The sequence below is a fragment of the Pseudomyrmex gracilis genome, unplaced genomic scaffold (assembly GCF_002006095.1).
Source record: "Pseudomyrmex gracilis isolate BER0280 unplaced genomic scaffold, ASM200609v1 scaffold_192, whole genome shotgun sequence".
NCBI lineage: Eukaryota > Metazoa > Arthropoda > Insecta > Hymenoptera > Formicidae > Pseudomyrmex > Pseudomyrmex gracilis.
In genome coordinates, this window is record NW_018020776.1 from 117111 (window position 1) to 134463 (window position 17353).

The window sequence follows — 17353 nt, forward strand, 5'->3', positions numbered from 1 at the left end:
TCGTTTTTCAGGTTTTCTTGTTGTACATATTTTTTTTTTTATTTCATTTCTATGTACTTGTCATACCGGTCTCACATAAAAAAATGACGAACGCGTGCATTTTGAATTCAAACAAATGCAATGGCGAGTTGTTAAAAGTTTTATACGCGAAGAATCGATTATATATAGAAATAAATACTCTTATACATAAAATACGTACGTCATAAACATTGGTGTTGTAATTTTAATGAGATTGTGTCAGAAGACAAACACACAAAATTTCCAGAATGCATAATTTATACATTTATATCTGTCTCTTTACTTATTCTCCACACTTATCCAGTGTCTAGCTTGCAGGCATGATTTGTCAGTATATAAGCCTGTATATATATATATATATAAAAAGGTCTGTGAATTTCACATAACGAAGCTCGCCATTAATGGGGAACGTAGCGTTAAAACTAGTCCAAGCGGGGCGGGGGGGGGAGAGGGGTAAAAAGGAAGAGAAATATAATTCAATGCATCTATCTCTCCTTTCAGCGAGACCAACTTTCCTGAATCTGAACCTGAATCTCAACTCATTGACACGTCTTCAACAATCTACCTCTGCCAAGTGTAGGTGACACTCGTTGTCGAGCGTCCTTTCAAACATGTCCTTCCAACAAACATATTTTGAAAAAGACAATTGACAGAGACAGAGTCGAAACATTGAAAACAACTCAGTGATAAAAAAAAAAAAAAAAAAGAATTACGAGAGATAAAAAAAAAAAAGAATTGAAATAACGAAGAATCGAAGAAGAATCTTGGACCGTGATGTAGAATAAAAGTTTGAAAGGACGAACTCGATCGTAACGTGTAGTATTCTAAGTTTTTCTCGTTTTCTTTTTTCAGTCACTAGATAGTAGTGTGTAGTGATGACAGAGTTTTGTTTTATGTTTCTTAGGAGTTTTGGTTTTTTTCTTAGATTGGTTTGATCCAAACTGTATCCACCGAATCTTTGTTGAACTCTGCACTGTAAGTGCAGTACGCAGTTATAATATCACACACATATGTTGAATGTTTATTGCTTATAGTTATATACCCTTATATATTATCGTCGACTAATTTGTTGTTGCAAATTACATATTTCACGTTTTTCTAATTGATATGAAATTGATGTTCAAATTAGGAATTTCAGACAATCTACTAAGATATAATATTTGATCTCGATGATTATAACAGAAAAAAAAAAAGAAGCGTGAAATATGTAACACGTTATTTTCTGTTGATTTTAGGAAAGAGCATGTGGACAGTTCCTTATAAATGTGTATCAGAACCGACCTGGCACCTTTTGATAACGATGTGACGTTGTCTCTGTTATCACATAAATTTTATATATGAACTACCCATCAAATATTTAACAATATTTAACAATGTTTGTTAAGAACGTAGTAAAGATAAAAAGAACTCACTCGCTTTGCAAAAAAAAAGTATAGCAGGATGAAGTTTCACGGCGGCCAGATCGGCCCTGATGCTTAAATCCACACTTGTGTATTTGAAAACTCTTGTTTGTTATTCGCGCATTATCGATCTGATCGTGTTGATTGTAGCGTCTCCGAACATGGTCAGTAGCAAACTCGGTCTACGTATGACCACATTGCACGAGGAAACGTCAAACGTGGGGAACCAAGCGTGCAGTCCTATCAATGACGACGACGAGGAGAAAAGCGACGCCGATTATTCCGAATATGAGGCATATCAGGTATTTACGCGATCATACAATCTCTTACGCGATGATGACTTGCGTTTGTCGAGTTCAAGTTTTGTAAAAATAATAAAAAAAAAAAAAAAAAAAAAATTACGCGTTTGGGACCAGGCTCCGCCGAAACCGGTGAAACCGTTAACTTCTTCACGCACACTGGATTCGCTGGTCGAGCTGCAATCGAAGATCAACACCCCGAGCATGAGCAGCAGCGGTTACGGTTCCCAAGCCGTTTCCACAACGAATCTAACGTCGGAGGACTCAATTTCCATCAGATCCATCAGCGTGGACGAGACTCCGGACTTCGAGTATCGCAACCTCATCGACGCCAAGAAATCGGAAAAAATGGACAGTTCCCTCGTCGAGGAAACGCCCGAGGAATACCTGGGCGAGGTGAACTCCGCGTCGGACAATTTGAACATCTCGCAGAGCGCAATAACAGAGGGTCAGTTGCGAATCGACGCGAAACGTAATCTTTTGAGATCTTCAGATTGTCGTTACGAATACGCAATTGCTGCTTTTACAGAACACACGAAGAAAGAATCGAAAGAAATGGAGACGTACTTGGACGCAGGCATCGACAGCCCGGGTTCGACGAAAAGCGAGAGCGAGAGCAGTAGCAACGTCGAGACTCAGAGAAAGAGCGCGTGCGATCATATACTTAACGACAGGAAGAAGAGCGAGATGGAAATCAGTCAAACGTCCAATTCGGGAGACGACAGTCCTATGGAAGGGACCTCGGTCGTGCATACCAAACTGCCGCCCGGCAAGGCAAGTATTGAATGTGGAACAACAACGTGATTGAGAAGAGAAGAAAAGAAAATGACTGCGTATAAGAGAAAGAAGAAATTTGTTTGTCGTATAATACTGATTTTGCGAATAACATCTACTTTCGTCTATTAGGTGGTGCGAAGACGAAAAACTACTAGCAGTACAGGCAGGCCTACCAGTTCGCAGCACAGAGCTTCGTTTCCTATGGTCCGTCCACAACTTTCTGAGAGCAAGGCTGCAGCGCATTTGGAAGAAACGCTTCAACCTAATATGTCATACGAAAACGGCGACAATAGTTCTTCGGAGAGAATTGACGGTACTGGTAATTCGGGCAATCGGATTGCGTGATTGTTTTTTTTTGTATATTGTCCTTTAAAAGAGACTTGTCTCTTGCAGCAGATGATAATAGCGATAAGAGTTCGGCATTCGGTTCGAGACACGATCTAACCAAGATGGAAGCTTCCCTGCCAGACTGGGTCGTTGTTGGTGAATCGGTTTTGGTTCGTCCTTACAGTTATTCGGGAGTTATAGCGTACGTTGGCCCCACGGAATTCGCCTCCGGGGCTTGGATAGGAGTGGAACTTGACGCTCCAACTGGTACGCGAATAAAATTCTTTTCTCGCGATATCTTGATTTCGATTTAACTGTATCTTAAAATGCAATAACGCTTTGCACCTGCGCGTTGTCACAGGCAAGAACGACGGTGCTGTTAACGGTCACAGATATTTCACGTGTCGACCGAAATGCGGTATATTCGTTAAAGTTGACAAGCTGATCCAAGACAGACGAGGAAGAGCGCTAAGAAGTTACACCAAACAAGAAACCGCACCAATATCATCCGCGTCAATGCGCAGGAGCGTTAGTAAAGGTAATTTTAACAAACCGATTAGCTCGTTAACTCTAACAGCTTAAAACATTTGTCTTTGACGAAGCGACGGTTCGATTTTTGTTCTATTCTAGGCGAAGGGTTACATTCCTTGCACCGAAGTCGCAGCCGAGGGGAAGGCCTCTCTGCAACAGGTACACGTTCTTTTCCACGCGGCAAGTAAAACCGGATCATACACACATACACACACACAACACACACACACACCTGCTTCACCATTACTTCGTGTTAATAGGAAGTCACTAACATAAATAATCCTAATTGCTACATGCCTATGATATGTGTAGCAGGCAATGTTTCAGTCCTTTAGACGTTTAGGGGCAGCTATTAATTATTATAATTAATACTAAAAAAAAAAAGTAATACTTGAAAAAAAAAATATATATATATATTATTAGGCCACATTAAACGTGTAACCGACACACACACACACACACACGAAGCATGGAAATGAATTTTCGGATTCGGACGACCGCTGTTCGAGCGACGTGCGCTCTTACTTATATATTTCGCTATATATTTCGATGATAGAACGACGCATTTAATTGTGCGTCACACCGCGTATTGTCGAAAGTCAGTTTTGCGTTTTACACTTTTTATTACGAGCATTCCACAGTTTTACTTTCTATAACGACTGTCTAATAATTTATTTTACGCGAGACGCGAACGAAGACGAAATTATTTCCCTCGTGACTTCTCAGTCGAGTGCGAGTTTTTTTAGAGCGATCGTAAAACAAACAAACAAACAAAAATAAATAAAAACGTTAGCACACTTTTCTTCTTTCGTCATTGGTATATTGAAATATGACTGCTATTAATTTTGAATGTACATATTCCAAACTGTAACACAGTGCATTTACGAAGACAGTCCTGCGTTTAATAGAATTGCGATGCTGAGACGATTATATTGGCATTTTTGCGAATCATCGGACGAGATACACTTTCCAAGATTACCACCCGGTAATTTGCATCAATCGGAAAAGTGCCCGATGGGAGGACAACAAATAATGCCAAACGTTTTTACACACAACACACCACGCATACAAATATATATATATATATATATAATATATATATATTTTACCACGCGTTTTCTGTAGATTATTTAAAGAATTTTATATGTGTATACAATTGTTTCATATATATATATATATATATTGTATTTTTTTAGTGCAATCTTGTTAAGTTCCTTCTTTTATTGTAACATACATCTCTTTTGTCCAACGTTTATTTACATGACACGTATTAATTTATATATTCGCATCTAATCGCATATTATGGTGCGTTCTTGGAAGTTGCAAACTGTTCCTTAACCATTTAACTGCGGACGTCGTCGCACATGTATGTACGTGGTGGCAATCTTTTTTTTTTCCTTTGTAAAATTCGCGTAGATTTTTTTTTTTTTTTTTTACACGTCCCGTGGTATCGCGTATGCGGATCTTATTGCGAACTTATGCGTTGTCGATTTTACAAGACGAGTCTCTCCCGCGAAATTTATTTCCGAAAGAAAAGAATTTGATAACAGATACCCCCAAGTGCAAGTTGAAACGAACGCCGCAGTCGAAGGGTTAAAAAAATATCAGTCGATTGATTTTTGAGATACAAGTTGCAAGTCCAAAAGTACAATGTCTAAAATAGAGTCGCAATATTAGGTTTGTTAGGTCTGTTAGATGTTTAGAACCGAGAGATGGTGTAAGATGTAAGGCTTGCTTGTAATATCAATTGCGTAGCTAATTATTCACTCACAATTTTTCGAGATAAACGTTTTTAGGTTGTCGTCGATGTTATCTCTCGTGTTACAATCGCACGTTGGGGATGCGCGATTAGATATCATTTGTCAAATAATTTACGTACAATTCTATACGTGCACTTATTCAAATGCACTTCGTTCGTAAATCAAATATAACAGTTCTTTCCGCTTCGTGAATGAAATTTATCTTCACTCGAAGAATTTATTATATATACTATATATATCTCACACCCACACACACACACACACGTACACCACATGCGCGCGAAAAATCAAAGAACGATATAAAAACGTTACTATATTTTTCTCCTGATTCACCGAGAACGTACACGGATTGTGCCGGTGAAGTAATATGCAAAACAAAACAAAACAAAAAAAAAAAAAAAGACAAAGAGAGGTAAGCAATTAAAGACTAAGGTTACTGATAAAAAAAAAAATTTGCCCAAATTGTGAAAACAACTCCTGTCCAATTAGAACAATACTTATATTATCAATAATGATTATATTATTGTATGTAATATTTATTGACTATAATAATAATCGCGCCGCGGTGTGCACACGGCGTTTCCCGCTCGCGGCGGATGAGATATATCTCTTTTTCTCAAAAGTTTTTCTGTACCTTATAAAAAAAAGTTTGAATTTCTATATCTCCGCGAACGGGAAATCCCTGTTGACCGGCGGCATCTGTCCATTTTTTGGTAAACTGATACCGTTTGAGAAAGAGGAAAACCACGCAAATTTAAGAGATTTCACCGAGTGATGATGCTACATGCCTGCCCGGCGTTAGACACGTTTTTGCGAATAAAATTTTCTTTACTTCGATCATCACACACGCATTTTTTGTTTTTTTGTTTTTTTTTTTTCGGTTCTCGATTCGAATTGCAAATCGCATTCCTTTCGACGCAATTGGAATTCGTATATCGCGAAAATATATGAAAAACAAAAAAATTTATATATACATGTCTGTTCGCGCTCTTTCTATTTTTTGTGGAAACGCGTGTGGACGCACACAAAGAAAGTAATTTCAATTCAAACAATTCCGTGACACAAGTCATATACGATTTCCACTGTGCGTACATTTTACGAATATCTTGCGAAACGATTGTACGTATTGTATGTAATTTTAAAATTTTCAATTGCGTTCGTTTTATACAACCCTTTATAAGATATAAATTACACGTGCCGAGAGATTGATGCTGTTTTGTGTGCTTCGCAACGAAGCACGTTGATGGAAGAAAATACATGAAAAAATATAATATTAAATAAAAAAAAAAAACAGCACCGAAGATAATCATAATTTTATCGCAGTTATACTCTCACGGTCTTATAAGGGGTTGAGAAAGTATGTTAATTCGTTAATTTTGTCGGGGAAAGAACAAAACAAGAGCACAAATGTTCGAAAAGCTGCAGCGGTGCATTTAGCATTAACAGAGCTTACACAGCCTATTCCATCCCGCAATAAGACAATGTCCATTTTTACCAGTTACAACTGTCTAAAGATACGAGAGATCGTTCAAAACACTATACTTTGTACCCTAAAAAAAAAAAATGATTCTAGAATAATAATATTTTCGACCAAATCGGTTTTAAAACAAAAAAAAAAAAAAAAAACACGAATGTCTCTAGAAGACTTCCGAGTTTGACATTATAAATCTGTGATCGCTGCGAATGGTGTGCAAAAAAAACGGTCTAAAGTTCCCGCGGGATGATGAAAATCGCACAGAGTAATAATATCCGCAATTGATGAATTCCTATAAACCATGGCTGTGAAAAAAAACAAAACAAAACAAACAAAAATGACGCTTCGTCGTTCGCACGCTGTTTGTTTTTTTCCTCCTCGTTTTCGTATCCGCCCGCGCGCATATTTCAAATCGCGTACACGCTCGTGCTTCTCCCTGCGCGATTTCGTTCAAATACACATTACGAGAAAATCGCGAAAAACAAAACAAAACTACAACGGCTAATTGACTAATTGCGTAAAAACCGTTCGTTGACAATCACCGAATGCAAATTTTTTTAAAGCCAGCTCGCGAGCTCTCCTCATCATATTCCAAAGTAAAAAAAAGAAATTTCAAACAAAACCTTGCATCGATAAGACGACCGAGAGAATAAATTGTTCGCGCATTAATAAATCGTTGATGTGCGCAATTCGAAGAATTTGATTGAAGCGTCGAAAAAACTTGCCTCTGAAATTTTCTGTGTGACGACAATGTCTCACTTACGTGCAAAATATTTTTCAGTACACACACACACACGCGCACACCAGACGACAATTTATATTTTGTCTACGAATACCCTTTGTATTCCTCGAAACGTCTTATCGATCGCATTTGTCAGCGACCGCAGCTTAAATATCGTCAATTAAGCAAACGCAGTGCGAGAGAGAAAGAGACAGAGAGAAAAAGAGAGAAGCGTAATATTGAATTCGGAACTCTTCTAAACCCATTTCGCAGTGAGAGAGACTGTTCGAATGATCACGCTAATGTGAAAAAAAAAAAACCTTATATACACATGTATATGTATACAACACGTAAGTCTCGAGATTGGTGTTATATATTTTAATGTAAATGTATAAGAAAAAAAAAAACAAAAGAAACTACCAGAGAGAGACGAGACAGAGTATGTGTGCGAGGAAACAAAAAAAAAAAAAAAACAAAGTGAGACAATTCCCCAATTCGTGCACGATTTATCGACACAGTAATATGTAAGACAAAATTTTAGCAAACATGTAATATGCACGTACATACACACACACACACACACACTTGCTTTGTGTCTCCTTCTCATTTATATTACATATAAAACCACGTTTAAAACTTGGACGTTTATCAATGACTGTGCGCAACACGTTTAGGCTCACACGACACAACATTCGCGCGTGTCAAACTTGGACATTTGTCACACAGTGACGCTGTACCTACCTACTACTAATACTAACTAGAGTTTAGGCTCTCACACGATGATACGTATTCGCGCGCGTTTTTTTGACAACTTGAGTGTGTAATTAAAAAACTATGTGTAAACAGCGCTGTCGAATCGTCGATTGACACATTTACGTCACGCACTGTTCTTCGCCGCGCGCGTTCTTCAAAACTCTTTTACTACAGGACTTCACTCGCTAGAAAAAAAAAAAAAAAAAAAAAACCCACGCCACGTTCGTGCCGAAATCCGCTTGGTCCACGCTAACTTTACTCACTAAATTACGCTCTATATATACATNATATATATATATATATACATACTATACATAGACGAAGTCATTTTTTCTCGAGAAGGAAAATCTATGTAAGTAAAAAATCACCTACGCGACGTAGATATCCTCCGCGCACCCAAAGTAGACAGAGAGAGAGAGAGAGAGAGAGAGAGAAGTTCACTTCGAGAGTCGTCAAAGTGCATCCAGAAATAGATAGCAATATCTCAGAGAGAATTTGACGTTAAACGCAATATATGTAGTTTTTTCTGATCGAAGCGAGAGAGAGAGCGGATTAAAGCTTGTGTACGCGTGGATCAAATGGACACACCTAGCTTAGAAAATCTCGAGAATCGCCGAATCGTCGCTGTTTCCACGATCGCGAGGTAATCTCGTCGCGCGACGAGATTTTGAGAGAGTGAGAACAAAATCGTAAGAAAAAAAGAAATCAAATAAAATACGCGGATTGGACTTCGAGTCGATCGGCGATTCTCCGCTAGTAAGTGTAGAGCTTCTTGCTGGAAAAAAAACCAAAACAAAAAAAAACAAAAAACTTTAACGAATGATACAGTTGATATTTAGATAATAAGGATTTCAGGAATTCTTTGTAGGTCGATAGGATGCTGTGTCGTTTGATCTGGTTGTAGATAAACCGGAAATAGGAAAGCCTATTTTTGCATTGTGTGATTATAAAGACAAACGAAAAAAAAAAAAAAAACTAAGTATCTAGCCCGTACTCATGACCGAGTGTTGCGTTACTTTGTACGGACGGGGATGCCGTGTGCGAGAGAAGGCGTCCGGAGTATACAAATCAATCTTGTAGGAGATGTTGACTTTCGATGTCGTAATAATGAGTCGTGTAATATTTACAGTCAGTGTGCTCTCGTGAGAATTACAACGTGCTTGTTTTCTTTTTTTTTTCAATCGGTTTTTCTCTCGCAGATTTCCGCGGGATGAATATTCTCTTTCGGAGAGAACCGGAACGCCGATGATATCTTGACGTCGAAGATGACGAAAAGGTCACGAACAATATCAAAAAAAAAAAAAAAAAAAAGTAAATACGTGTTTTTGTGTAGAATTTTCCGCGAGGTTTGCGCGTCATCTCTCAGCGCTGAACGTCGTTTTGTGTCTCTAACCGATTAATATAAAAATAATGACCGACTCTACTAGCTCGTAGCTTTTTAGACGTGAGGTTTTAAATCAAAAACCTCCCCAAAAAAAAAAAAAAAAAAACTCTAGGTCACGTCACTTAGGTACGACCTTAAGTAACGTCAAGTTCATCAGCGCGCGCGGAGTCGCCGAAAATGTGAATATTCATCAGAATGAGTCCCGCACAATTTTTACGCGCGCAAATCGTTTGACACAATGAACATTTAAAGAGATTCTAAAAAATGATTTCATTACTCGGTTTTTACACACGAGATATATCGATTATTGGCATTGCCGTCACACATATACACACATTACACTCGATTATATATTACCGCACACGCCCTATCAAAAACTGATTACATTGTACGCGTGTACGTTTGTAGAGTCGCGCGCACGTTGGTGATCACAAACGCGACGTTTAAATTTCAATACTTTAGGAAGGGTAGTTAGCGAGTAAAGCTAAATTAGAATTAGACTACTTTAGTGCCGGTGTGTATTCTAGCACGACGCTTCGCGTTTAGTTGTTTTTTTTTTTTTTTTTTTTTGTTTCGGAACGTTTGCGCGTACGTTTGTGGAGATTGTTCTAATCGCGCGAGATCCATCTGATGGACGACGTCATTGTGAAAGGACGATACATTCCGAAAGTGTAATTGTTTTTCCAGCGAACTTTGCGATTCGCGTGTGTGTTATAAATTAAAACCAACCGAGTAAAAAAACCCTCGCGTGTCTTGCGCGACAAAAGAGCGTTGACAGAGAAAACATTTCGCCGCAAGATGGATCCCGTAGAGAGTTTTTTTTTTTTGCCGCACATCTTCTTTGCCCCTTTTCACGCTTGTAGATCGAAGAGCTTAAGTAAGTTAGTGACGTTTTTCTCGATTACGTTTCATATCTTATCATCAATTAACAGTTAGAGAGATATTCGCGAGATTTCTTTTTGCGGTTTAAAGTAGGAAACGCGCGTATCAAGGCAGCGTCAAGTGTGTGCGTCACTCGCGTAATTTTCACGTGTCTCATACACATACATACACACACACACACATATACGTACATATATTGCACAATCCTCAGTCAGTCACACTCGCGTACACACTTAGTGGCATGCGTGCACACGTACTTTTTTAGTGCCCCACGCGAGGAAAATTAAAAAGCAAAAAACCAAAAAAAGACAAAAAAAAAAAAAAAACAATAACGAGATAAAAGAAAACTATAAAACTCTAGCGAGTACATGTATACTCCGTGTAATTTTTCTCTTCGAACGCGAAGGAACGCTAATAAATTCATCCTTTTTGTAGCTGCGGTAGGCAATTCTAATTATACGCGATTTTACTCATACTTTTCGCCGCGAAAAGCAAAAGAAATGTACTTTTTCGATCTCGTAGGCCATCTCTGTATAAGAGCTAATTAATAATTATTATTATTAACGAGGAAAAAAAAAAAAGAACAAATACACTATAGAACACACTGTGTCGTAAAAGGAAAAAAAAATCAAGGGATGATCACTGTGTAATAGTATTATTTTATAAGCAGTCAATAACAATTAATATATCTATCGAAGTAAGTCGAAAAAAACACACACACACACTCGCCCGCTCCGATCCTCCTACCCTCCCGTTCATCATCCCCCTTTCTCTCACCCAACTTTCGTCCCTTCTCCCTTCCCGCCACCCCCCCACCGGAAAGAAAAAAGTAAGAAAAAAATCGTATATTCATTTTCGTAATAATTAAGCCCGTTCTGTCTCGAGAGAGTACCTATACCTCTATTGTTAAATAATTATACATAACGCGATATATACATGCATATAGAAGCTGATAACAGATATGACTTAAACTATAAGGTGTGTACATTTTAATTTTTATGGATATAAAATAAAAGTATAATTTAATGTTCTGAGTTGTGTGTGCGTGTGCGAGTAATAATATATACACAAAACACAAAAACCCGGTCTCGACCCGGACCCTCCTCCCCAACCCTCCTCCTCGCTAATACGTGTGTGAATCCAATGAGTTTTTTTTCATCCCGTTTCCGTCGAGTGATTTCTCGATGACTTCGTTATATATACGCGCGACGTTTATTATTAATAAAATAAAAATCACCACGAGTGTAAAATCGTTCCCGATCATTTCTAAGCGCGAACGATCTTGTATTGATTTTACTCGTTTTATTATTTATAAGAATTTTATTAATTTTTACTCACATCAACGTACGTATAGATAATTTAATTGTACACATATCGCGCCGTTATTAACGGATATAATTTCAGAGCAGGAATTTGTTTTTTTTTTAATTTTTCTTTAGTTTTTAGAACCAGTGATATTTGGATTAAGGAATATATATATATATATTTTAGCGTGTGTTGAGGATGTGATCGATTCAAGTATATGTATAATTTAATTTGTAATAAGTAATCACACAACAACTCTATTATAACTCGACTCCCGCGACTCGAGAATATAAGGTGTTTAAGGTACAATTATATATATATACATATTATATATATATATATATATATATAAAACGCATATACGATTAACTTTAACAATGTACGAACGCTCAATGCGTACAAATCTGTAATAATCGATTATGATTTTACTATTATCATTATTATCATTATAATTTTGTTGGTGAGTGCCCATCAGATACCCCTCTGACGACACCCCGCACTGTTATTATTATTATTATTATTATTATTATTATTATTATTATTATTATTGTTATTCTGTATTTTTTTCTGCATTTTACGCTTCATTGTACGTTTCGATACGTATGATAATAAAGAATTTACAGCAGAAGACAACGTTGTACCCCCTTCAAACATTTCCGATCCTTCCTCGTAGCATTTGAATTGCATGAAAAAAAAAAAAAAAATTAAACATCTCGTACATTTCGATAGTATGTAGAATGAATATATGTATTTTATTCTTTTGCGCGCGCGCGCGCGTGCGTGCAAGAACTTTTCGTACCTGCGCGTGTGTGTGTTTGGTCACGCAGGTATGAAATACTCGCCCTCGTCTAATTTAAATATAATGGGATGACTCCTGCGGGAATGTCGGTGACTCCTCCGGTCTCGGAGGATTCTTTCAAGGTCCTTTTTGTCCTCGGAAACGCGCTGGAGACGACGACGACGACGACGACGAAATCCTCCTCTCCTCGCGGCCAAACAGACACTCGGAGAACAAGTGCACTCGTGCGTTTTTCGCGCGTGTATCGACAAGAGATGTCTGCAATTAGCGGTACGCCTCTTCGGCGTGTGACCCTGACTGCGTGTCGTTCTTCGCGAGAGATAGATTCGCGCGCGTATTTTGCGACGTCCCGCGAGCAACGCTCCGAGGATATTCGACATCCCTCTCGCGCGAATCTCTAATCCCTCTCCATCTCCTAATCGCGCGCGTTGAAGATTAATGAAAAATCGACATTTTGCGAAATCAACCGAACGATATAACGGTAACGTAATGTTTTCTGTATCCGCGGGTTCGACACGCACGCGGTTGAAAACGCGATGCAGTTTTCTTCGCGCACGAAGATCCCCGAACTCGCGGGCGTAAGAAGAGCCCGGCTTATTTTACTTCTGAGAGAGAGAGATGAACCGTTTTCAGACATTGACATTCAGCAGCCGACAAAACGGACTCGGATGTAACGCATGCCCCTCTTTTGCTTTCACATCATGGCCGTGTTCTTTCTCTCTCTCTCACGAGCGAGAGAGACTTCGCAGAGGCTGTCCTTTTCTTTTCATCTTTGCCATCTCTCTTTCTCTTTCTCTCACGCTCTTTATTTCTCATTCTTTCTCCACACACAAGCGTGTCGCGAGCGTATATTTCGCATTTCAAAGCTGCGACGCGATGAAAGAGCGTATACACGGGGGGATCAGTGAACTTATCCATGGTCAGCACCGATCGCCGTCTCGGTCCGCTCTTGTCTTCGCGGATGAAGTGTACATAATATATGCGTTATAACGTGCGTACATATATATACATATAAAAATATGTAGCGCTACCTTTCTTCTTCTCGCGAATAGCAAAGAGACGGACAAAAAAGAAAACGCGTTTATAATTTATTTCGCGCGTTGACATGTAAAATGAATATTTACGCTTGTAAATCGTCGCTTTTAAATCACCGTAGATTTTCTCGTCATTGTCTCTTTCTCTCTTTCTCGATCCCCGACGAAATTAATAATCCCGAGATGTGTGTGACGCATCGAGCAATCGCCGAAGACGAGCTCGCGTGGCAACAAAGAACGGGGTAGCGGGCCGAATAAAAAGAAAAAAAAAAAAAATGAGACACCTCCCGCCGCCCTCGCGCGCATTCGAATGCAATTCTCTTTCGGCGAATGCAACGGCGCGCAAAATCGCGCTCGCGAGAATATTATTTCGTCGTCAACACGTGCGCTCGCACGTACGAACTTCGAAATTCCTACATTCGCTCGTCAGCAATCGGTTCGTCGAAGAGCAACTGTCGATCTCAGCGATATCGCATGTTTTTTTTTTTCTGAAACTCGAAAAAGAAAAAATAATAATTCGTCGAAATTACCGAAGCTCGAATTACCGCAATCATCGACACGTAACACGCGCGAGAAAACGTCGTCGTCGTCGTCGTCGCGGTCGTCGTTTCGCGCGCGAACCTGAGACTTTGCACCGCGCGCTCCGCACTTTCTCGATTTATGAAATATAATAAATGCGTCGCGAGAAATGTGTATTTCTACTATTCCATCCGGAAAATAGCCGGATACGGTCACACTGCGAAAACATCCCGCGCCCCGGAATAAACGCGGAATTCCGCGTACAGAAACAACAGCAACGTCGACGATTTTCGACAACGGGATACGCGTTTTTAGCGACCGAGCGTGCCGAATTACGACGTTCCCACGAAAATATCCGTCGAACGAGTAGAGTAGAAATGTAACGAAGAACATGGGTCGGTTGTGCAACAATTTTCCGTGAAACGAAGCGTTAAAGATTAAAAAAAAAAACCAGCGCGCGCAACGACGTGACAAATACGACGCGATTGCGACAAAGTCGCGAAATCGCGATTGTGCCAGATTTTTCTTCGCACAATCGCTCCAATGATTTTCTGTCAACATCGGGCGCGACAAGTGAGTAGAAAAAAAAAAACAAAAAAAAAAAATCCACTAACGTCGTTTCTCGACAATCCTTTGACGCGAAAATCCGCGAAGATAAATCAGGAATCGACGCATTGAACAATGCCGATTGTCAAGTCCAATTCCCGAAGTGATCGCGCGCATTTCTTCCGCTTTTCCGAGGAAATCTCTCTCTCTCTCTCGTTTATGAGAAATTCATAACAAGTAGTCGCATTGAACGTTGCGGCGAACGAATCGGAAAACCTGTGCGGCGCAAACCAATGTCCTCTCGACTCTCTTCCGTCAGATATTTGTTTACGCGCCAACAACGAACGATAGAAAAATAATCACACATCACGCGCGCGGTGGAATGAAATGATGGGATTCTCCACGCTTCTTCGAAACGCTGCGTGTGTATTACTCTTCACACGCGATTCTGTATAAATATTATGTTCTCTCGAACGATATACATAAGACGCCGCCTATAATCGACGTAAATTTCCACATCGGAAAAAGCGAGAGAGACGCCAAGTCCTTTGAATAAAATGATTCACCTCGCGACCTTCCGGAGGTTTTTCGCGGATTTGTGCGCGCGCCGCGCGGATAGAACACGGGGCCGACCTTTACCATCGCGGTCCATCGCGCCGCATGTGAATCAAACGGGAACGGGAAATACAAACGCCGCGTATATGTGCATATACGCGCGGCGCGAACCTTGCGCATATGTAATTGCAACACGCGAGACGATTTTCGAATAGAAATGATTTATTATCGCGGTGAGGATTCGGCTGCGAGATTGCGCTGACGACGCAATAAAACCGGGGCGGTGCGACACACGCGACAATATGAAAAACGTCGATAATAACATTGTTATAGCGAGAAGTTCGCGGTTTCTCACAAAAATTTCCAGAGGCGGCGAGAGATTTTTTGTGTCCCCTCCCATTTGCATAACTGGTTACAAGAGAGAGAAAGAGAGAGAGAGAGAGAGAAAGACTCGGACACACGGACGCAAGCGCGCGATCTCGGAAATTCTGTTAGGTCACCTGATATATATGTTAAAAGCCCGATCGATTTTTGATTTTAAACTTTTTATCGGTGCGACATCACGCATTTTGTTACGCGTCGATATTTTCGTCGTTGCGTCGTGATGTCACACGCGATTCCGGAAAACGAAAAAGAAACGGAAAATTGGATCTTTTTATTCGCGCGATTTTACTACCGCGAACGTTCAACAGCTGAACGATCGCTGTGACTCATGGGTTTTAAAGAACGCCCTTTTTATCCCGCAACAAGTGTCGCCACTTCCTCGCAAGATTCTTCGCGATACTCTAAGTTGTTTTCACGAGTTTGAACTTCCGATTTCTTTTCCTTTCAAACAATCTTCGCTTCCGCAAGAACACACAAATTTGTTAGAAAGAACGTGCAAAATTTGTTCCGGGTTCTAATAACTAAACTTAGGAGGATGCGAGGATGATTCAGTCTCCACTATTCGCGATCGCTCTCGAGAGCATCTGGTGCGAATCGAACGTTTAATTGATGACACAAATCTCTCTGACAAGAGAGCATCTCTTGAGACGTTTTTGCAGCAATTGTGCGATGCTCTACCGAGTGTTCATTCCTTTACGAAGAAACCGCGATGAATCACTCGCGAGCGCGCAGGGAAAGACTGGGTTTCATTATTAACAATTTAGAGCGGAATAATTTTCCAACGGTTGTTGGTGAATAATTCGTCTCTTCCTACTTTTCGATCAACTCCCACGTGGAAGTTTTCACAAGGACGTTTTTTTTCTGCTTTCTCGTTAAAAAAAAAAAACAATTATAATGTTGTAAAATCCAAAAGGAGTTAAAAGAAATATTATGAATAATCAGCGAGCCTGTTGCAAAATGTCAAAGTGCAAAAAAACCAGAGAACAGAAAAAAAAATTGACGAAATATCATGCGATTATTATGATTACACGTATTTTAATTTCCGCTCGCCGCGCTGATCGTCATTAAACGCGATGAGTTGTCTGCAATGTGACAAAGACCTTGACCGGATGAACCCAAGTCAGAATAAGAAGAGGCACAGCCTCCCCAAGGGATCGAATTAATCGACCGGATCGACAAACGATTAGGATTATAGAGCAGCGCACGCCGCCACTCGACAAAAGAAAGAAGAAAGGAAGAAAAGAAGATCGGAGATCGGTGAAATGTATAATTTTTTAGGCGCGGCACGGGACGTGTGCGATCGTCTCGAGCTGATATCTCTTCGCCGACCTTACCTCCGTTTCTTCCCCATTCAAAAGACACACCTAACCCGGGGGTACTAACCTCCTCCGGGGAACAAAAGTGCCTTGCGAATTCTTTTGCGCGGGGGTGGTGTTGGTTTCGCAGAAATGAAGATAAAACCATTTTTTTTATCACTGCGGTAATGTAATAATAATAAAAAAAAAAAAACAAGTATCGGGAACGTAACGGGAAAATCAATGAAACTCAGTAAAAAAATGAGAAGAAAAAAAAAAAACAAGCGACGTCTCAATCGGTGAGACAAGCTTCTTAGATTTATGTAATAACAACATCCCCCTTGCACTGCCAAGCACGGAAGTCGGCGAAATAAGTGAGTGCGCGCTTTTATCATCACGTGCAATAACCGCGAATTGTGATTTAGCTCCTGGAATGTGCACTTGCGCGATAATGTTTCTCTGAGAAAACAAATGTTACAACGCTGATGTTTTTCTTTACGAAGAGAGAATGAGACACTGTTTTTTTTTTTGTTTTTTTTTTTTTAACAAAAATTAAAACATTCCGAAATTATGAGATGCGAGCTGGTCTC

General features: G+C 39.7%; 1 protein-coding gene and 1 long non-coding RNA gene across 7 annotated transcripts in view; one reads left to right on the forward strand and one right to left on the reverse strand.

Annotated features, from left to right (window-relative positions):
* Positions 1-10652, forward strand: part of LOC109858210 (kinesin-like protein KIF13A) — a 35898-nt gene extending 25246 nt beyond the window's left edge. For 3 of the 6 annotated variants that reach the window (XM_020435270.1, XM_020435268.1, XM_020435266.1), the window contains 8 exons: positions 520-594; positions 1569-1720; positions 1835-2165; positions 2247-2491; positions 2624-2807; positions 2888-3088; positions 3183-3359; positions 3452-10652. In XM_020435270.1, the coding sequence (XP_020290859.1) occupies positions 520-594; positions 1569-1720; positions 1835-2165; positions 2247-2491; positions 2624-2807; positions 2888-3088; positions 3183-3359; positions 3452-3540 (1454 nt within the window). In that variant the 3' untranslated portion in view covers positions 3541-10652. The remainder of the gene's footprint in view (positions 1-519; positions 595-1568; positions 1721-1834; positions 2166-2246; positions 2492-2623; positions 2808-2887; positions 3089-3182; positions 3360-3451) is intronic. The other 3 variants (XM_020435267.1, XM_020435265.1, XM_020435269.1) reach the window with 3 other exon arrangements.
* LOC109858220 overlaps positions 1-17353 on the reverse strand; it is a 48218-nt gene that overhangs the window by 10342 nt on the left and 20523 nt on the right. The gene's annotated exons all lie outside the window — the stretch shown is intronic.